Source organism: Alexandromys fortis, unplaced genomic scaffold (assembly GCF_014885135.2).
Source record: "Alexandromys fortis isolate MF-2015 unplaced genomic scaffold, M_Fortis_MF-2015_v1.1 scaffold_13, whole genome shotgun sequence".
In the NCBI taxonomy this organism is placed as follows: domain Eukaryota; kingdom Metazoa; phylum Chordata; class Mammalia; order Rodentia; family Cricetidae; genus Alexandromys; species Alexandromys fortis.
In genome coordinates this window covers 4,989,032-5,008,242 of record NW_026067908.1, presented here as the reverse complement: position 1 = coordinate 5,008,242, position 19,211 = coordinate 4,989,032, and the positions used below count along the sequence as shown (strand labels likewise).

The window sequence follows — 19,211 nt, the reverse complement described above, 5'->3', positions numbered from 1 at the left end:
AAGACTCTTGTCCCCTCACTCTGCCTCAGGCTCCCACCCCGTCACACCAGCCATGGAAAGACAGGCTAGGTAGGGCTAGATGTCATTAAATGAAGTAAAGATTACAAGAAATTAAAATTCCAAGGGGCGTGTAAGTAGAATTTAAACCCTGTTGGACCCGAAGATGCCTCAAAATGCCAACCATAGCCTTTTGCCCACAGCACTCACTTGAAGCTCAGAGGGGAGGGGAGGGGCTGACCATAGGGAAGTTGGGAGGCCAGCAAGATGGTGACAGAGTGATGGATGGGCCGGGTTCTGGCAAAAGGTTGTATCCTTCCTGGTATCCTCATTCATCCCCTGGTTAGCCTTCCTGCCTCTCCTGTCTCCAGCATCTTTTTCCTGGTATCCTCATCCCTTCCCTGGTTAGCCTTCTTGCCTCTCCTGTCTCCGGCATCTCTCTCCTGATATCCTCATTCATCCCCTGGTTAGCCTTCCTGCCTCTCCTGTCTCCAGCATCTCTTTCTAGGCTGTCTCCTCCTCCTGCTCTTGCTTTTCTGCTTCTTGCCTCTTCCCTGCCCTTGGCACAGCAAGTTCTGGTCTTTCACACACTCCGTCTCTCCACCTTCACTTCTTCCTTGGACTCCTCCAGGTCCGTGTTGTCTGCTTCTGTGAGCCCTGCCTGACCCCTGGAGAGTGCCTGCCTTTCATAATCGCTCTGGCTACTGTCTTCCAGGTCACCCAGACCCCAGGCTACATACGTGAATGGCAGCCTCCAAGCAGCTCAACACATCAAGCAGGAAGCCCTACCTGACTACCAGGCCATGGCCAGTGCCCACACGCCCCTGCCCACCCACTGCCGGGCCCCATCTTCCACAAACCTGCAGCCAGAGTTGGACTTCTCAGGCCGAGGCCTTGCGAATCCTGCACCTTCCTGCTACCTTCTGGGCAATGAACCTGTCTCGGGCCTGGGTCCCCAACCTGAGGCCCACCTCCCTGAGGGCAGCCTGAAACGCTGCTGCCTCCTGGGCCTGCCCCCCACCTCTTCAGCCTCTTCCTCCCCCTGTGCCTCCTCTGACATCAATCCTGCCATCCACTCTTCCCAGACAGCTCTAGTTAGCTGTGTAAATGGACTCCGAAGCCCACCTTTGCCAGGAGAGCTGGGGGGACCTCCCAAGCGATCACAGCCGGGGCCTGGGCCTGCATCCAGTGATGTCCACGAGGGCAGCTTGCAGCTCGAAGCATGCCGGAAGTCAGGCTTCCTGAAGCAGGAGCCCCTGGACGAGTTCTCGGAGCTCTTTGCTCCTCACCAGCAGGGTTTGCCACCCCCCTACCCACTGCCTCAGTTGCCAGCCGGCCCCAGCCTTGGAGGCCTCGGGCTCGGCCTGGCGGGCAGGATGGTGGCCGGGCAGCAGGCATGCCGCTGGGTGGACTGTTGCGCAGCCTACGAGCAGCAGGAGGAGCTGGTGCGGCACATCGAGAAGAGCCACATCGACCAGCGCAAAGGCGAAGACTTCACCTGCTTCTGGGCCGGCTGCGTGCGCCGCTACAAGCCCTTCAACGCCCGCTACAAGCTGCTCATCCACATGAGGGTACACTCGGGCGAGAAGCCCAACAAGTGCATGGTGAGTCCAGGGGCTACCAGGCCCTCTCAGTGCCCCCCCCCACAGAGCTGCACCACCCACTGCACTAGAAAGACCCCCTTTGGGAATAAGACCAGGCTCCCACAAAGTCTGGGGCTGGGGGTGCGGCCAATGAATAAGACCGTCTGGGTTCCTGTCACTGGAAACATTGACAGGATTGCCTTGTCCCTGCCGGGGGGTCCTGGCCCCCACGCTGAAGCATTAGATGGTATTAGATGTAGTCTAGCATGCCACGCAGCCTGGTGCCACGTGACCTCTGAACCTAAAGCAAGCCTGGCCAGGCTTATCTTTTCCATGTCACCCGAGGGTGGCAGATGGTGAGTGAAGTGTGCCCTCCTCCAGCCCTGGCCTTTACCCAGTGTACCTCGACAGCCCTGGCTTCTGGAGAGAGGTCCTGGACCTCTAGGACAGGCTTGGAGCTGAGGTCGAGGGCTGGCGTCTGGCTCTGCACGACACCAGCAATGCTCCGGCTGGGGTTGAGACAAAGGTCCAGGGAGAAAGAAGCATGTGTGTGCCTGAGCATTCATGCAGATACACACGAATTAGAAGCAGGCACCCTGCCTGGCCCTTCTGGCTGGTCATGTCCACGTCCTGTGCTTGCTAGAGTGGAAAGCCTTATCAGAGTCTAGGAGAGGGATCTTAGGCCCCGTACCCATCCTCTGCCCTCCAGACGCAGCAGCCTGGGATGGAGGGCTGGGGCCCAAGGTTGCTATACAACACCAATGGTACACAGCACCCGGGCCATGCGCGTCTCCCCTTGCTCACTGCCAGACAGTAGTGTTTCCAGCCTGTATTTCTGTCCTGCTAGGCACTGAAGATGTGTGTCACTTGCGGTCTTAGAAGGGCTCCAGGTCTCTGGTCAGAGCACAAGGTGATATTCGTGGGCCATCAGATCAGAGGTGTTATTGTTAGTCATTGTGGTGTAAAGTCATTTTCTTGGGGCCACACTTGTCCCCAGGGCTCACCTGCTTGTGACACTGAGCTGGATGTAGACTGAGTGTGCCCTCCAGTCTTGAAGGATAGGGAGTCTATCAGTCCATAGATAGGCTAAAGGTGGACAGCCCTTGAGAGGAGGAGGGTAGAGACTGGGCTTGTGAACTGTCGTGTGGCACAGAGGTATGGGGAAAGGGCTCCGAGCTGGTGGAGAATTTTACTTGGACGTTTCAGGGCAGAGAGTATGCGGGCAGGAGGGCTGGTGGCTAGGCTTGTCTCTAAAGATGCCACATCTATGTGGGGTCTTAAGACACATGACTTAATGAAAATTAATGAAAGACGTGCCTCATCTCCAGGATGGGAAAGATCAGCAAGTCCATAGGTCAGGGCTGCTAGCAACAGCCTGTCTCCTCTCGAGATGCTGAGCCACAGTTGTCAATCACAGTTTCCTCCTGTTGGGAACCCAGGGTACCTGTGTAGACCCAGGAAGTAAACTAAGTGGCCAGCAGCCTTCTCATGCTGTGGCCTTCTGTGCAGAATCCCAGCATCCACGGGTGCCCTATGAGATAACTTGATCCCCAGCTGGGTGGGGGGAGCGCTGGGTGCTCAGAACAGCCTTGGGTCTCTCCTGGTCAAGGGTCCCACCTGATTCCATCCTCTACAGGACACAGGGGACCTAGGTTTGCTTCTGTCACAGTCCGGGATGTGTCCTCAGGCCATCAGGGACCAGGCTGTGACAGCCCTAGATGGAGTTTGAAGAGGCCCAGGGAGAGGAAGCCCAGAGGGCTTCCTGGGGGTGGTGTTGATGCCTCCTGGGGATTGCATTTAGTCTTTTATCAGGTCACGATGAAACCCAAGGCTTTCACATGTGGAAAAACAAGGGTCAGAGGTGAGATGAGTCTGGCCAGCTTCCCACACTCTTGACTTTACCCCCGCCAGGTTAGAAGCGCAATGGTGACAGTTTAGGCAGGCAGCTGCTGAACGCCAACTTCGCAGGCGTGTTCTAAGTGGCAGCTCCGTGTCATCCTCACCACAGCTCTGTGAATAGACACTGTACACCTCCATTTTACAGATGCGAAAAATGGAGGCTCAGAGAGGTTGCATAGTTGGTTCCAGGTCACACCGCTAGTCAGAGAAAATAATAGAAACAAGATAACAGAGGCTGAGAATCAGAGTAGTAGTGATGATAAAGATAAGTTGTCCAAAATTATAACACTAGTAACCACCAGAGGGGAATTGAACCCACATCCCTGTCTGTTGCAGCGCCCTTGTTAATATAGCTGCTTCTTTGGGGCCCTGGGTGCAGCCACCTGCAGTGGGAACTTCATTGGAGCCCCACCCACGGTGGTGGAGTCGGTAACCAGGGCAACGGGCAGACCCCCAGCCCACACCCAGGTGAATAACAGCTCCCATCCCTGTAAAATTATTAATTTCTCATGACAGGCCTGTGCTACTATGTCTGTAATAGACAAAGGAATCTTGGACCTGAGGCCTCTGGAGGACAGGAAATAGATGAGACGTTTTGATTGAGGAGTAAATGGCCCACTAAAATAGCAGTTAATCCTTTTATTATCTTCCCAGCAGCATTTCCACAGCTTTCATGAGGTAAGCTCCCCTTACCCCATCTAACTGCAACACCCCCGTGCTGGCAGCTGGTTTAAATTTAGCCTCTGAAGCCTCTGCTTGATTGGGTACCAGGCAGCCTGGGTGTGGAGAGAGGAGCCTGCTCCCCAGTTCTGCTCCTTAGTCCTGAACCCTGCTGGCCTCCAGGTAACCCCGCCCTTGCCTGGCCCTGCCCGGCCAGCCCTGCCCTGTTTAGTAAAGAAGCCTGAGGAAGCTTCTAGATCTCCCTGCAATATCCTGTTATGGTTCCTGTTGCTCCTGGTGTTTTTCAGTCTTATTAAATCTGGGGCTTCGTCTGCATTACCATAACAAGCCAATGTCCAACCCAAATACTGATGCGGCGCCTTGAAGACATGGTCTTTGGAAAGATTAGTCCCGGCTTTTTTCGGTTGGTTCCACCAGACAGTCAGAATCCTCATTGTCTGAGCTGCAGAAGCCTGCAGCCGTGAGGCAGAGATGGAAATGGTGGCTTCTCAGAGCCGCCCTGCCCTGTTGTGGGCTCTGTGAAATGATAGTGAGGCCAGAAAGATCCCTTGCTGTGGTGAGGAATTTTAACCGTGCTCTTCCCCTGCGTGGAGAGCGTGAGCAGAGCTGCAGAGCCCACCAGAGTCCTGCATGCCTGTCTTCCAACTTAACGCTGCCCTTTGCCAGCTCTGTGACCTCGGGCAGGTGACTTACCCTCTCTCAGCCATGGAATGCTAATTTATAAAGCGAGGCAATAACAGTATTTAACTTCCAGGGCTGTTGTTAACAGGATTGAAACAGATGGTTCAGGGAGAGCTCATAGTTGCTCCCCTTCCTCTCCATTCTGCTTTCTGCCTTGATGTCTCTGGTGATGGGTGCAGTGGTCCTTGCGGGTTGGGACAGAAGCGCTTAAGGCTTCTTGTGGAAAGAAAGAAACCAAGAGTCAAGGGAGCCATCCATGGAGCCTGGTCTGGAGGTTGCTGAGCTCTGCAGCCTCCACCGCCAGCGAGGCAGGCAGGGCAGCTTCAAGTGCCTTGTGGGGCGGCTCTGTAATCACCTGCGTTTTCTAGAGAGCCCTGTTGCATCTTTTCTTGGCGCTGCTCTGAATCAGACAGAGTCTGCATGGGTGTCTGTTTTTCTGTGCTGGTGAGCAGCTGAGATCTAAACTGTTCCCCATCTTGCCCAGCCCTGACCAGCCGTAGCCTTCTGCCGTCCATACCTCTCCTGTCAGTCTGGTCCAGGTGCCGTTGGGCGGTGACCTGGGCACAGCTCAGCATTACCGACAGCCAGAATGAGCCAAGGAAGGCAAAACTCAGTCCCTGAGGGCTCCCAGGAGGCCCCGCCACTCCCTGGGACCAGAGTTACACTCATGCCTAATCCTAGACTCCTTGCCTCAGCGATACTGCCTCCAAACAGAGCCCTGGTGCTGGGGGAGGGAGGGCAGAGAAGGCGGTTGTATACTGAGAGTCTCTTTCTGTTGCAAGGACAGTGCGAGCCTCAGCTTAGAACAAAGCTGGGCAAACTACAAGGCCCAGAGGGGCTGGTGAGCTTCCAGGGGTCATGGTCTGTCGAGGGCTGAGACCCACAGAGCTGAGAAGAGAGGCGGCTTTTGAAGTCTGGTATCCTGTTAACATGGGAGGTCAAGGGGAACTGGGTACTGGTACCTACAGAGACTGGCTACAGCCAGCTCTCTCTGTCACCTAGCCCAGCTGCACCCCACTCATGACCTTTGCTTAGCCTCTTCCTTCAGCAGCCCTGTCCAGTCCCAGCAGATAGTGTCCCTGAGCAGCTGCCCTGCTCCTGGCTCTTGAGCCCAGCCCTGTCAGGTTGGGCATATTTGGAGGCTAACACTCCAACTTACCACACCATCAGATCCTCATCCCAGGGACTCCTTAGGGCCCAGGGATGTCTTGATGGGCAGGTCTGCCAGTCCTGCCCCATGTGTGCAGACAGGTTATAGGGGAGGCAGAACCAGAGAGGGTTGTCAGGAGCCTGGTGTTGCACAGCAAATGCAGCAGTGTTGGGCTGATAAGCAAACGCTGGGCAAAGTTTAGGCTGAGAGAGTGACCCTTAGATAAGGAGAGACACTCCCTGACATACTCACCTCTCTGAGCCGAGGCAATCGAGGAAGATATCTTGATGTCAACCTCCGGCCTCCACTTGCAGCCACAAAGGCAAGTTCACACACACGGGGGTGGGGTGGGGGGGCTATCTTTGGAGCATCCAGGGCAAAGAGATCCCATCCCACTGTGACGATGGACACAGGGATCAGCATCCCCATTGTACAGGAGGGAAGGGCAGTGGGGACAGCAGTGTGGGGCAGGGCCACACTCGGGCTGGGACACCAGGGGTAGGATTGAAGGTAGATCTCAGCCTGACTCCAGACAAGTCCTAACCGTAGCTCTAAACCACCTCTCAGGTGGGGAGTCAAGTCAATCCAGACTTGAAATGTATTCTGCAAGCTTTCAGGGCCTTGCCTGAATCCTGGGGTCACAGAGGGGAATCAGCTCTAGCCTGAGCTCGGGAGTCCTCTACCGGATAGAGAAACAGGCCACTAAGTCACCCAGAAGAGAGCCTCTTGGCTGTGATTTGCTGCGTTCTCTGTTCTGTCTGGAGGGTGGGATTCCTGGCCAGGTTTGAAGGCTCCATAATGGAGTGTGCTTTGACATTTCTGTCTGGGGAACTCTGCAGCAAGAAGTCCAGAGGAGGCATCCTGCAGGTCAGCTCAGGTCACCTGCCCAGCTGTGAAAATAGGGCCCGAGTGTCACCCCATTCCAGGGTTGGGAGGTGCCGGAGTAGGGAAACAGCTTTGAGCAAAGACAACTTATAAGTCGCCCTTCAGAGGTGCCCAGAGTACCAGCCTCTCTGTACTGTCATGTCAGCTCCTCGTGTACCTCATTAGGAGACGGTGAGAGCCAAAGCCAGAGAGAGGTGTCAGGGCTCATGTCACCCTGAGAGTTCCAGCAGTCTTGCTGCCTGCCGCCTCCCCTCCCTCAAGGTTTTCTCTCTTCCTGGGATACCACAGGTTTGCATTCTTCCAGTTCCTCCAGTCCTGTAAGCCTTGGCTTCTGGTTTGGGTATCAGCAATGTCTTTCCTTCCTTGGCAGACTCCTGCTTGTCCTTCACATCCCGGGGCAGTGCTTCCTGCCTGCCTCCTCCCTCAGCCCCACCTCCTTCCCTCAGCCACACCTCCTTCCCTTGGCCCCGCCTCCTTATCTAAGCACACCTCCTTCCCTAAGCCCCCTGTTCTCCTTGGCACTTCTTGTGTGACTAGTTGTCTCAGAGACAGTATTACTTTTCACGGTGCTGTGACAAAACAGCTGACAAAAATCGTCTGAGGAGGGGAGTTTCCAGGTGGAAAATCTCCAGTCCATCCTGGCAGGGAAGACATGGTGGCTGGATTGAGATGCAGTTGTTACTCTGTGTCTAAGGTCAGGAAACAGAGAGATGAATGCTGGTACCCACTTTGCTCACACATTTCATTCAGTCTAAGGCTCCAGCCCATGAAATGGTGCTGCTCCCATTCAAGGTGGACCTTCCTTCCTCATTACATCCCTCGAAGTGTGTTCCCATGGTGATTCTAAATCCAATCAGGTTGATAGTGAAGGTTAATCCCCATAGAGTCTATGACCTAGTCTTGGTGGCGCAGAAGCAAAGTCTACTTGCTGAGTCATGGGCCTTTCTGCCCTAGGGCTAGGCCAGGTTGTCTGGAACAGCTCCCTGTGAAGTCATGACCTTGAGAAGACCCTACTGTTGTCTTATCTACCCCCTTGGCTGTCACTCGGAGCTTTTCTGCCGGGAAGCCTGTAGCCGGAAGTTGCCACCAGCTTGGGACTGGAGCAAGCCTGACTAAACCCCTCAGTCTACATTGTCTTAGCTGTGACCAGAGGTGACGGGACTGTTGTGTGGCTTTGAGCAGCAGCCCATGTGAAGCCCTGACAGATGGCTCTGACCATCTGACTGCCTTGGACAGTTCGTCTTCTGAGTGGGGTGGGGGGTCCCCAATGAGCAGGAGAGGCTGTCATACAAAGGATTCTGCCGTGGGCTGCCTTTGTTAGGCTCTGTGTACTACCCTCTGTACCTGCTCCTCCACACAGCACCCTAGGCCTGCCTGCCACCAGGTCCAGCCCTTCCAGAGCTACCCAGAACCCATGTCAAAGGATGAGGCCCTCTCATAATCCCAGCACTCTGGAGGTGGAGACAGATGATCCCTGGGCTAACTGTTAGCTAAACTAGCTGAATCTGCAGGCTCTGTTTAGCAAGAGACCCTGTTTCAGTAAATAAAGTGGGGTGTGATGGAGGAAGACACTGACTTCAACCCCTCTGGCCTCCGTACACAGACGCACATGTGTGCGTGCACACACACACACACACACACACACACACACACACTAAACCCTGAGCTGGGGCTAGTGAACCATCCTGGACAATGGGTAGTGCCCATGTCACCCCAGGTTCAGATCTGTACTCTGCCCTTTGGCCAGCTGAGAGCCTGCCAGTCACACAGTCTCTCCGAGCCTTGATGAAAGGCCTGTGATGGCGGCGAAGTGGACTGTGAGTGTGGAGCGGTGCTGTGTCCTCTGCTCTGAGGAGCTAGGACACAGCATCCCTGGTGCTTCCTCTGAAACCCTCAAACACACTGCTCATGTTGACGAGAGTCCCTGGGAGCAGCAGACTTGAGACCAGCCAATTGCTGTGAGCTCAGCGCTGCTCTGTGGAATATGAAAAACATTAAGGATTAAAAAAAAAAAAAACCAAACAAACAAAAAACACAACCTTCTGAATCAAATTTAAAATAACAAAAGAAAAACAGCTTTTGAATTTAATGTAAACGGAATTGAAATGATTCCCTTGTTGGAATGAAGGGAGTCAGATAAAATCAGCAGCAACTCTGAGAAAGTGTCCAGACTGCCTTTTCCAAGGGGCTGTCATGGAGATGGCAAACTCCACAGTGAAACATTAAGTGATCCTGTCTCTGGTGTGTGGCAGATGCCTGGCCAAAGCTGGCAGTGGCCTCACAGGGACGGTACAGGGCAGACGTAACCAGTGTACTGCCTTGCCAACTAGGAGCTGGGGCCTTGGATTGTCCCAGATACAAGGTACCCCGAAGAAGGGATGGTTCCCCTGCAAAGACCTTTGGGCTGCTCTGTACCGCCTCCTCCCTTCCCTAGTCTTCCAGCACAGTTTACTGACACTCTGAACCAGGTTTAACCAGAACAGTAAGGGGGATGGGATGGGGTGAGGTGGGATAGGGTGGGGTAGGGTAGGATGGGATGCAGGATGGCCTGGGATGATGGGATACAGGATGGGATGGGATGATGGGGTGGGATGAGATGCAGGATGGGATAAGATTCAGCATAGGCTGGGATGCAGGACGGGCTGGCAACAGAGACAGAAGTCTTTCCCAGGGCATCACAATAGCTGGGCTCTGATGAGCTGATAGGAACTTCTCGGGTGCAGACATAGAGGAAAGGCATTACAGGGAGAGGAATGCTAATCTCCACTGTTGGTGGGTGTGTGGGAGTGCCTCCTTGAGTCTAGACGGAGTTACGTGCATAATGACTGGGAGCAAAATGGAGATTGTATTTGGACCTCAGTAGTCCTCAGGATCTAGTAAGCAGTTTGCACTCTACCCCAAGGGCAGTCGAGAGTCCCAGAAAGGTCCTACGCAGGAGAGTGGCACGGTCAAGAATCGACACTGGTGTAGGCACAAGGGAAGATATGACAGAGACAGACACCAAGGCCTTTGAAGGGGAATGGTCCTAATCCAGAGCCCTTCGTCCCAAGATCCTTCAGAGCAGCCTGGCTGGGACTGTGCCCCAGAGGCAGGCTTGGCTGTCAGACAACACTGGGCATCCCTTGGCTGGACCCAGTTGGCTCAGCATCTGCACGCAATTGGGCACCAGAGCCCAGTCCCCATTAGAGATGATGCCCAGCACACTTACCAGTGGGAAATGGTAGAGACATTTCCCATCATGTGACCGGGCAAAGTTTGCACAACTTCTCTTTGTTTTCCATCGGCCCCCACAATAAATCTTCCTCCACTGCCAGGACTGGGGCCACAGAGGTCTGTGAGTGATTAGGGCACAGCTCCACCCCCTAGCCCTGCATTCCTCCGGCATGGGTAGTGTTGGATGGATCAGAGGCTATGTGGTCTTACACGGGTCTGCTAACGGAGCTGTCGGGAGTCAGCCTCCTCTTGCCACTCTCTAACCATGGCAGTCTCCCTGATGGACCAGCTGTGTCAGAGACAAAAACCCCAAGGAGCAGGGGCCACTGCCAGGGGATGGGACAGTTGGACTGGAGGATACAGGGTGAGACCTAAGTGATGCTATTCAGTGGGAATCCCCTGCCAGCCCTTGCTCTACAGAATCCATAAGGCACCCAAGCCTGAAAGTGACATTTGTACCTTGCCTGGCAGGGTTTTTGTGCTTGGGAAATGTGCTGGATATGGGTAGATTCCCTTAACAATGGGAGCACTGAAATCGACAACGTTACAGCCTTGGCCCAATTTCAATTCCCCATCTTCTTGCCCTATGTCTTCCCGTGATCCATGGTTGCCTTTACACCTTCCCAGCATCTGCTGAACTTCGTGTTTGGGGATCCATTCGGTCTACAGCATCATTTCTGACTGGGCTTCATTGCCAGGAAACACAAGTGATTAGAACTCAGGTTTGGCTCTAAGGAGATAGGATGAGTCCTCTTTGTCCCCTGTACTTTCTGATGCTCTATACCTCCGTCCTGTCTGCTCCCAACCATCTCCCCTCGGGCATCCAGAATGAGGGGGAGGGATTCATCCAGACCACAGGTCCTGCTGCCTGGGTTTGTTACTTTGCTATTTGCAGATTTGGAAACTGAAACTTGAGGAAAGGATTTGGCTCCCTGAAGGTCACATAGCCAAGAACCATTGGTCAGCATCCATGCTTCCTGCCCCATCACGCCTACTAGACAGGGCTGTCCTCTTCTGGATGCCTGCTGTGTGCTGGGCTCCAAGCTCATCGAGCGGTCCTTCCACCCACCACATTACCCCAGTAGCCGATCTGAGGGTCCAGGACATTTAGAGATGGCCTGCAGCGTTCAAGGCAGGAATGACTACCTGTGTTTAGTGGAATCACTTTTGTCCTGGACACCTCCTGGCTGCTGCCAGGGAGACCTTTTTCAGCAGGGTGTTTATGCCTCACCCTGCTGATGTACACTGGAGCAGTGCAGTGACTGGTGGCCATGGGTGTCAGGCCCAGGCGGAGTCAGGTGGGTACAGATTCCCATATGAGCACACACAGAAGTGAGCTCTGCTTCCACTGTGGGCTCGAGCCCTTTCTTCATTAACGCAGAGCTCCCTAACTGGTGGGGCCTCGATGTCTCTGTGTATGACAGGAATTTGATTAGATGAAGTTTATAGCTATTGTGCCCCGGAGTCATCCATCTTGAGACAGCGCAGCACAGGGGAACAGAGCCCATTCCCTCCCCACTTCCTCAGACGGACTTCTGTGGCTGGAGTTAGTAACTCTACCCCTCGAGAGCCTCATTTTTCATTTGTAAAGTGGACGACATGGACTCCAGCATCCCTACATCTTCTGGAAGTCTCCAGAGGCCCGTAGTTATATCCCCACAGTCCTGGAATAACCAGCAGGGTGAAGGGGTCAACAATGAAGGGAGGGCCAGGTGGGGTCCTCCTGGAACCCTGACCCTAGTTCCCTTCCAGCCACACTGGCCTCCTGACTACTTCTTAAACATGCCAAGCTCATTAGAACCACATGCTCTCTGCGTAGCTATTCCCTCTACCCAGATGCTCCTACTCTAGTCTGACCTCTGTATTCAAACCCTTGCTCCTATGTCACCTCTTCCAGGAGGCCTTCCCTGACCTGTAGGCCATCCTTTATCAGTTCCTACCATGCAGCCATGATGCCTAGTTGGATTTTGTTTCTTGCTCTGTGTTCCTTGCTGTCACCAGTCACTGGCTCACAATATGTGACCCACGGGTATTTGCTAAACAAATGTCACCAAATGAAGGGGGAGAGAGGTCCAGAGAGGTTGAGGGGAGATCTCTGCAAGGACCTGTTAGAAGGCTTATAAGTAGGGTATTTGCACCATGTGTGTAAGGGACTTAGCAGTGCCAGGGGAGGCCGAGTTGAACCATCCAGGGAGCCCAACATCTGGAACATGAGCACTTAGTCACCTTGTTCCTTCCTTGCTCCATCTGCAGTACTGGTCCCAAATTCCTGCAGCATCAAACACCAAGAAGGTACCATCCCCTTTACCAGAGTCAGAGGTCCTACACAGTGGATGATGTCAGTGCTCAGCCACAGAATCAGGTCCAACACAGTGGATGATGTCAGTGCTCAGCCAGAGTCAGGTCCTACACAGTGGATGATGTCCATCACTCAGTCATGGCTGCTGAGCCACCCAGAGCCTAATTTTATGGTCAAGGCCACAAATAGGGTAAGGGTATAATTTGGCGTTAACTAGTAACAAAAAGGTTTGTGTATCCAGGGATGTAGCAGGGGACACCGCAGCGCTACCTGGAGCAGCCACTGTGAAGAGTGAGTGGGAGGAAAGCCAGCTGCACAGAGTGGGAAATGAGCTATCTCCTGACACCAGAAGCCCCCATCCTCCCCTTCTGTGGTGAATCATTTGACCTTGACAGCCGCCCACTTTATGGATGAGGAGACTGAGGCTGAGAGCTGGCCCGCAGTCCCTGGCCTCACGCTGATACCGGTGTCAGGAGGTTCTCTGCAGCATGGGAGTGGCAGTGCCCTGGCCCTTGTGTTTACCCCAGAGAGCTTGGAGACAGCACAGTTATTCTTTGCTATTCCTCAAAGACAGCCATGTGAACCAGTGGCGGCTTTGGAGCTGATCCCAGCACTTAACTTGTACCCAAGAGGTTTAGCTGAAGAAAGAACTGGGCTTCCTCCCTTCTTACCTGCAGGAGGGTGGCACATCTCACAGGAAAGGGAGGGGACACGGAGGTGGGGATAGGGAAGCCGGGGGTTTGGGGCATCTTTGGACTCTGGCCTGAGAAAGGGTAAGGATCTAGGCTGTGTGCGGGGGCAGACTATAGGGAACCTCACCCCTATTGGTAGGAGTTGGCATGGCCCAGAATATGCAGATAAGCCCTGGTCCAACAGTTCTCAAATTGTAGGTCTTGACCTCTTTGGGGACAGCATATCAGATACGCTGCATATCAAATACTTACATATGATTCATAACAGTAGCAAAATTACAGCTATGAAGTAGCAGCGGAATAATTTTATGGTTGGGGGTCACCACAACACAAGGAACTGTATTAGAGTCTCTGCATGAGGAAGGTTGAGAACCACTGGTCTAGACACTTCACTCCTAAAGCCTGTTCCTTACTGTGGCGTTGGCTGACTTATTAAGGAACCTGAGTCTTGTCCCTGGCTCAGTCTACCTGTCTGCACTGTGAAGTGATAAACCTGCCCTCCCTGGCTGGGGTTCTTATCTGCTCTCATCTTGAGACCATTGTTCACTTTCCCCAAGAGGACATGCAGCTGTCAGTGGTGAGACCCAGGCAGGACAGGCTCCTGCCACATGTCTTCTGGGGTCTTTTGATGCTTGTGCTGGGTGCAGAGGTGCGACCCCAGCCAGTTTTGCCCTCACTGCTGCCCCTCCACGAAGTGGGCCCCGCTGAGTACTGGGGAAGACAGGTGTGGTCCCCAGAGCAGGGTCTCCCGGTTCCAGTTGATAGGAACAGAGGAGCTGTGGGCTGCCAGCAGTCAACACCTCTGTAGGAAGCCGGCTGCTGGCTCCTGGAAAACACCGGCCCTTTAATTGTCTCCACATTGAGAGCCAGGAGTGTCTATCCTGATGACTAGCTGGTGAAATCAACCAGGGACCCCCTCCCACAGCCCCGCAGGGGCGGTGGGTTCAGCCTTCCAAGAGCTGTCTGAGGTGGTTACTGGGGTCCAAATTAGATGCACCTGGAGGTACCCTGGCTTCCTCTGGTGAATTCATGATCTGTGGAGAGAGAACCAATAGGAGCAGGCATGGGCCTCAGGTGAACTGGGCAACTGGGACTTGAAAATGTGCATTTCCCATCGCAGAAGTGGGGAAAGTGAGCAGGACCTTGGGTCTTCACAGCCCTCTTAAAATTAAATAAATAAACAATAAATAACAACCCCCCTTGTTTTATGACAGCATTAACACATAAGGACAAGCAGGTTAGTATCATTTTACTGGCTTATAATCTGTGTCTCCCCAAAGGCCAGGCCAGCGAAGGCAGGGAGAGTGGAGAGTACCACCCTCACAGGGTGCACCTCGGTGGAAAAGGGGCATAGGGGAACACCACAGAGTCCGCTGTGGCCTTCTGGTCTCTTCTCTAGGTCATTTTCTTTCTTAGCAGGGAGTTCTTTCTGGTCTTCATAGCTTTTGCAGGAAAAGATCTACGTGCATTTAAGTTGACGTCAACCAGAGAACGTATGTGGCAAACCCTCAGCTTGTTTAGTTAACTAGATTGAACCCTACATTTTCTTGAAGGTGTCTGGTAGCCAAAGAAGGAGAAGGCAGAATTCTTTTCATTTGCAAGGAGGTAGACCAGCCAGCGTATGTGTCAGCGCTGGCTTTGACCCGGGTACTGACCCCTTTCGCTGTCGGGAGCTGCTTGAACCAGTGGCTGGAGGAAGGCTAAGCAAGCGGATTTCTGATTAACATGTTGCTGATAATGGTTCCTCAGAAATCCTTCAGTCTCACGCTCACAAATAACTCCACTAACGGTCTTTGAGAAAAACAGAGGTGTGTGACTTGTGGAGGTAACGATGCTCATGTCCCGGTCTGTTTTTGTCTGTCCATACAGCCCATTTTACAGAGGAGAAGGGGCCTTGGGGGAGTGACCTGGCATCAGGCTTACGCAGCCAGCTGCCTCTCTGTAGACTCCAGGGCTCAATCTATTGAATCTATTGAGTTGGGGCTGATAGAGTCTCCTTTTCAAGGAGCGTGGAGCCTGGTGCGCCCCCTGGGTCTCAAGTAAGAGAAGACAGTATGATTGTCCTGGCTGAGGTAGGCCATCAGAGGAGCACCAAGGAAGAGGTGAGGGCCAGCCAGGCAGAGGCAAGTGCATAGGCCAAGTCTGAAGGATAGTTGCTTGAGCCTAGTCTGGCAAAGGAGGGAGCCTCTGCCCACTGGGAAAAACCACCTATGGCTGTATGCAGCCCATGTACCTATGTGGGGTGCTTTGGCAACCCTCACGTAGAGAGAAGCAGTCTGCAAGTCCCGAACCAACAAGTAGGAAGCCTCCTTTAGCTCCTCTAGAGCCAACTATCCCAGGCCCATGGGCTGAGTGCCGTTGGAGTCGCTCTGGCAGGACGTCCCATCCCGTCTGAGGTTCCTCTGATCCAGGCCCTGGAGGAAGCCTAGATGGTCTTCCTGTTCACGCTTTACCCCTTACTCCGAGCAGATTTTGTGTTTTTGGTATTGGGTATGGGCCACGCTTGCATTCCAAGGATCTGAGAGGGAGTAAGGAGAGACTGTGGGAAGAGGTGGTGAAGCTGTGTCGTGGAGGACCAATAGGGGCTGGGCGCATGCCTGAGTTCCTTGGGCAGGTAGATGGATGCCCTTGCAGCGACCAGGTGGCTTGGGTGGAAGGAGGTGGGCACAGGCTGAAGCCCTCATCCCAGTGCTGGCCCAGGCTGTGTGTTTCAGTGTGTGGTCCTGTGTGAGCATGTGCACATGTGTGTAGTTGGCCCCTTGCCCTCAGCAGCGAGCGTCTACTCAAGCAGAGTTATGTAGGGATTTGCTCAGAGAGAAGAGACTGTAGTGGGCAAGCAGCTGAGGAGAGCTGGAAGACAGACCATGGGACTCACTGGGCAAGGACGAAGGCAAGGCCAGAGGAGCCTAGTGGGTGGGCAGGGGCCGGTTTATAGACTTTCTCAGGGCCCTATAATCAGAGCAGTCAGTATGGGAACTGCCAGAACACATGACCCGAGTCTTGTAACTGAAAAGCTGGAAACAGTTCTCTTTTGTGAAGGAGAACAACAGAGGCACAGAGAAGTCAGGTCTCTTACCCAAGAACACACAGCGGGTGCTGGAGCTTAGATCTGACCCAGGGAAGTATGTAAATCTGGGAGGGGCTGGGTGAGGGAAGTGCAATGGAGATGGATTAGGGAAAGAGGCCATAGAGGTTAGCCAGGCGGCTGGGCATCAGTAGGGAGGAGGACTGGGTAGATAACCGGCCTTTGCTGAGAGTAGCATGTGAGGTGGGGGCTGGGCACACCAGGCTCTCCTGTGAGGCCATCTGGAGTCCCAGGTGCAGGGAAGGCAATGTGATGCTCCTGCTCTGTGCAGGGTGGGTGGCAGCTCTTGCCCACAGGGCCTCCTCCATCCAGCAGGTCAGGGGCGGCTGCAGGGCCTCCTCAAACTTTGAATCCATCAGGTTCACAAGATCTGCAGGGACATGGGGTGCAGTTGGTCACAGTGCTGCCTGACACACCTGCTCTTTGGACAAGCAGGCCCCAGGAACTTGGGGACAGGGTAGAAAGGGGAGCTAGTGTTTAGGAGGGAGTACTGGATCTAATGGAGGGGGTTGCCCCCGGGGCCCTGCCCTGCCACCAGTTATGGGGGTCATATGAACAGTAACACAAAAATAGCGCATCTGACTCCCCACCATGCAATGTTAGGAATAGCTCCCAACTCAGGTGCACAAGCTGTCACCGTTCGAGTTTATAGGGCACTTAGCAAGGGAAGACAGACTTGACAGGCTCACACTCTAGGAAGTAAAGATGCCGGAACTTGAAGGCGTGCTGTTCAGTCTCAGAGACCTTACTCATGGTAATTTCTTATCGTATCTTGTTTGATAGATTCAGAAGAACATTCATGAAGTCCTGAAGCCACACTCCCATCTTCTGTTTAGCATTCTTGGTTTTTTTTTTTTTTAAAAAAAGCAAAAGGCATGGTTTCTGCCCACATTCATATGCTTAAAAAAGCAAATTGTTTAGTTTTGCTTAATTTAAAGCTTCATAAAAGCAATGTATCGCCTGTGGGTGCCACAAGTTTTTCACTGAATATTATGTTTAAGATTCTGTGCATATCATCATAGAGTTGTAGCTTATATTATCCAATTCAGCCTTTTGGGGTGTTTCCATTTACTGTTAGTATACACTAGGCTGCTGTGAAGGGTCTTGTTTCTGCATGTATCTATTTTAATCCATGGGAATCTCCTTAGAATGCCATGTCTCAAAATGAAATTGCTGATTCGGGAATAGAGGAGAGTTCCAGGTTGTTTTTAGAGGTGGTTTTGAGCGGTTTGTACACTCACCTGTAGGACGGAGACACCCTTTGCTCTGTGGTCCAGCAGGTGTGAGGTGGCGCCTCGCAGTCCTCATTCGGTGGTTACTGATGAGTTGAGCACCTTGCCTCAGTTTATAGACGGTTCACGCTTCATCTTCTGTGAAACCGTTTCCAGCAGCTGTTGGTCATCGTCTTTCCGGTTACAGGGATTTGGGGTGTCATCTGCCAGTTGTGAGTTACAGTTGGACATTGAGCTCTTGTCTTCTGTAGAAGCTCTTTGCTTGAGTGAATTATCAGCCCACCCTTCCTTCCCTTTTTTGTGACTGTTGCAAGAATTCGTTCTTTACCCTGATGCCGTCAGCAGATCGTCTTGTATCATAAGGGATTTATTTTCTAATTTTTCTCCCACTTTTGAGCCTCAAACTCATTGGAATTAGAGTCCATGGTGTGAGGTAGGGATCCAGCTTCCACCTGGACATCCAGTCATTTGGGGTTTTGATCACTGACTCATCTACCCCCCACATCCTGCGATTTTCAGTTTCATCCTGGCGTGTATCTGGTTATTCTGTACTTGTGGGTCTGTTTCTAAGGATCCTGTTGACGTAGTCATGTTTCCTGTCCTGCACCACCACCAATCACCTTAGCTGCTACTGCTTATGTCCACTGTGAGGCCTTCTTGACGTGCGCCTTTTGCAAGAGTGTTCAGTCTGAAGCTCGCCTTTCTCTCTTGGTGCTGACTTCTGCAGAGAAGTCCATCTTAACTTCAGTGAATTCCACCTTGTGGAAATACTTCCTGTATATCAGCAAACCTAAAGCCTGAAGATGTTCTCCGCTGCTGTCTTCCAGGAGTTGTGTGGTTCTGTGCTTTACATTTGCACCTCTGATCCAGTTCTAGTTTCTCAAGTTAATTTTGTGGCAGATGTAAGTCTGTGTCTAGATTTTTTTGGGTTTTTTTTTTGGTTTATTTTGTATATGAACATCCAATTGTTTTAGCACCATTTGTTGAAATGTCTGTTTTTTCTCTGTTGTATTGCCTTTGTTCCTTTGTGTGAATTTATTTGTATGAATTTATTTCTGGGCTCTTTATTCTGTTCCACTGATCTGTTTGTTATTTTCCCAGTACCAAACTGCTTGGCTTAATGTAGCCTTAAAATAACATAGTAAGTGTGGAAGTGCGGTGATGTCAGTCCTCTGGGGTTCTTGTCTTCCTTCAGGGTTGTGCTGGCGACTGTCTTTACTTCTCCAGGTAAACTCTAGAGTTTACATCAACGTTCACAGAAGAGGGCCAGAGAAGTAGCTCAGTGGTAGAGCACCTACCAAGCCTGCATAAGGCCTGATGTGGTCTCCATCGTGTGTGTGTGTGTGTGTGTGTGTGTGCGCACGCGCGCATATGTCCATCTATGTGTGTATGTCCATGAGTGTGTTCATGTGTGTGTGCATATGTCCATCTGTGTGTGTATCCATGAGTGTGTTCATGTCTGTGTGTATATGTCCGTCCATGTGTGTGTGTGCATATGTCCATCTATGTGTGTGTATCCATGAGTGTGTTCATGTCTGTGTGTGTATATGTCCGTCCATGTGTGTGTGTGTGTCTGTGGGCAGCACTTACACTAGAACTGCATTGAACCTGTAGTTTAAATTGGAAAGAGCTGCCATCTTGACGATAGTGCTCTTATCCATGAGCATGGATGTTTCTCTTTCCACCTCTTTGATTGCTTTCATCAGAATTTTGCCTCTTTCTCCCATAGATCTTATACACTATCTGCTCCTTAGTTTAAGGATGGTGTCACCTGCTAATAAACTCATGTTAAAGTTGAGGAATTGTAAACGGAG

General features: G+C 52.5%; 1 protein-coding gene across 3 annotated transcripts in view; it reads left to right on the top strand.

Annotated features, from left to right (window-relative positions):
- The window catches only part of Glis1 (GLIS family zinc finger 1), a 188,454-nt gene that overhangs the window by 120,487 nt on the left and 48,756 nt on the right, over nt 1–19,211 (top strand). For all 3 annotated transcript variants that reach the window (XM_050136333.1, XM_050136332.1, XM_050136334.1), the window contains exon 4: nt 713–1,601. In XM_050136333.1, coding sequence (XP_049992290.1) covers nt 713–1,601 — 889 coding nt within the window. The remainder of the gene's footprint in view (nt 1–712; nt 1,602–19,211) is intronic.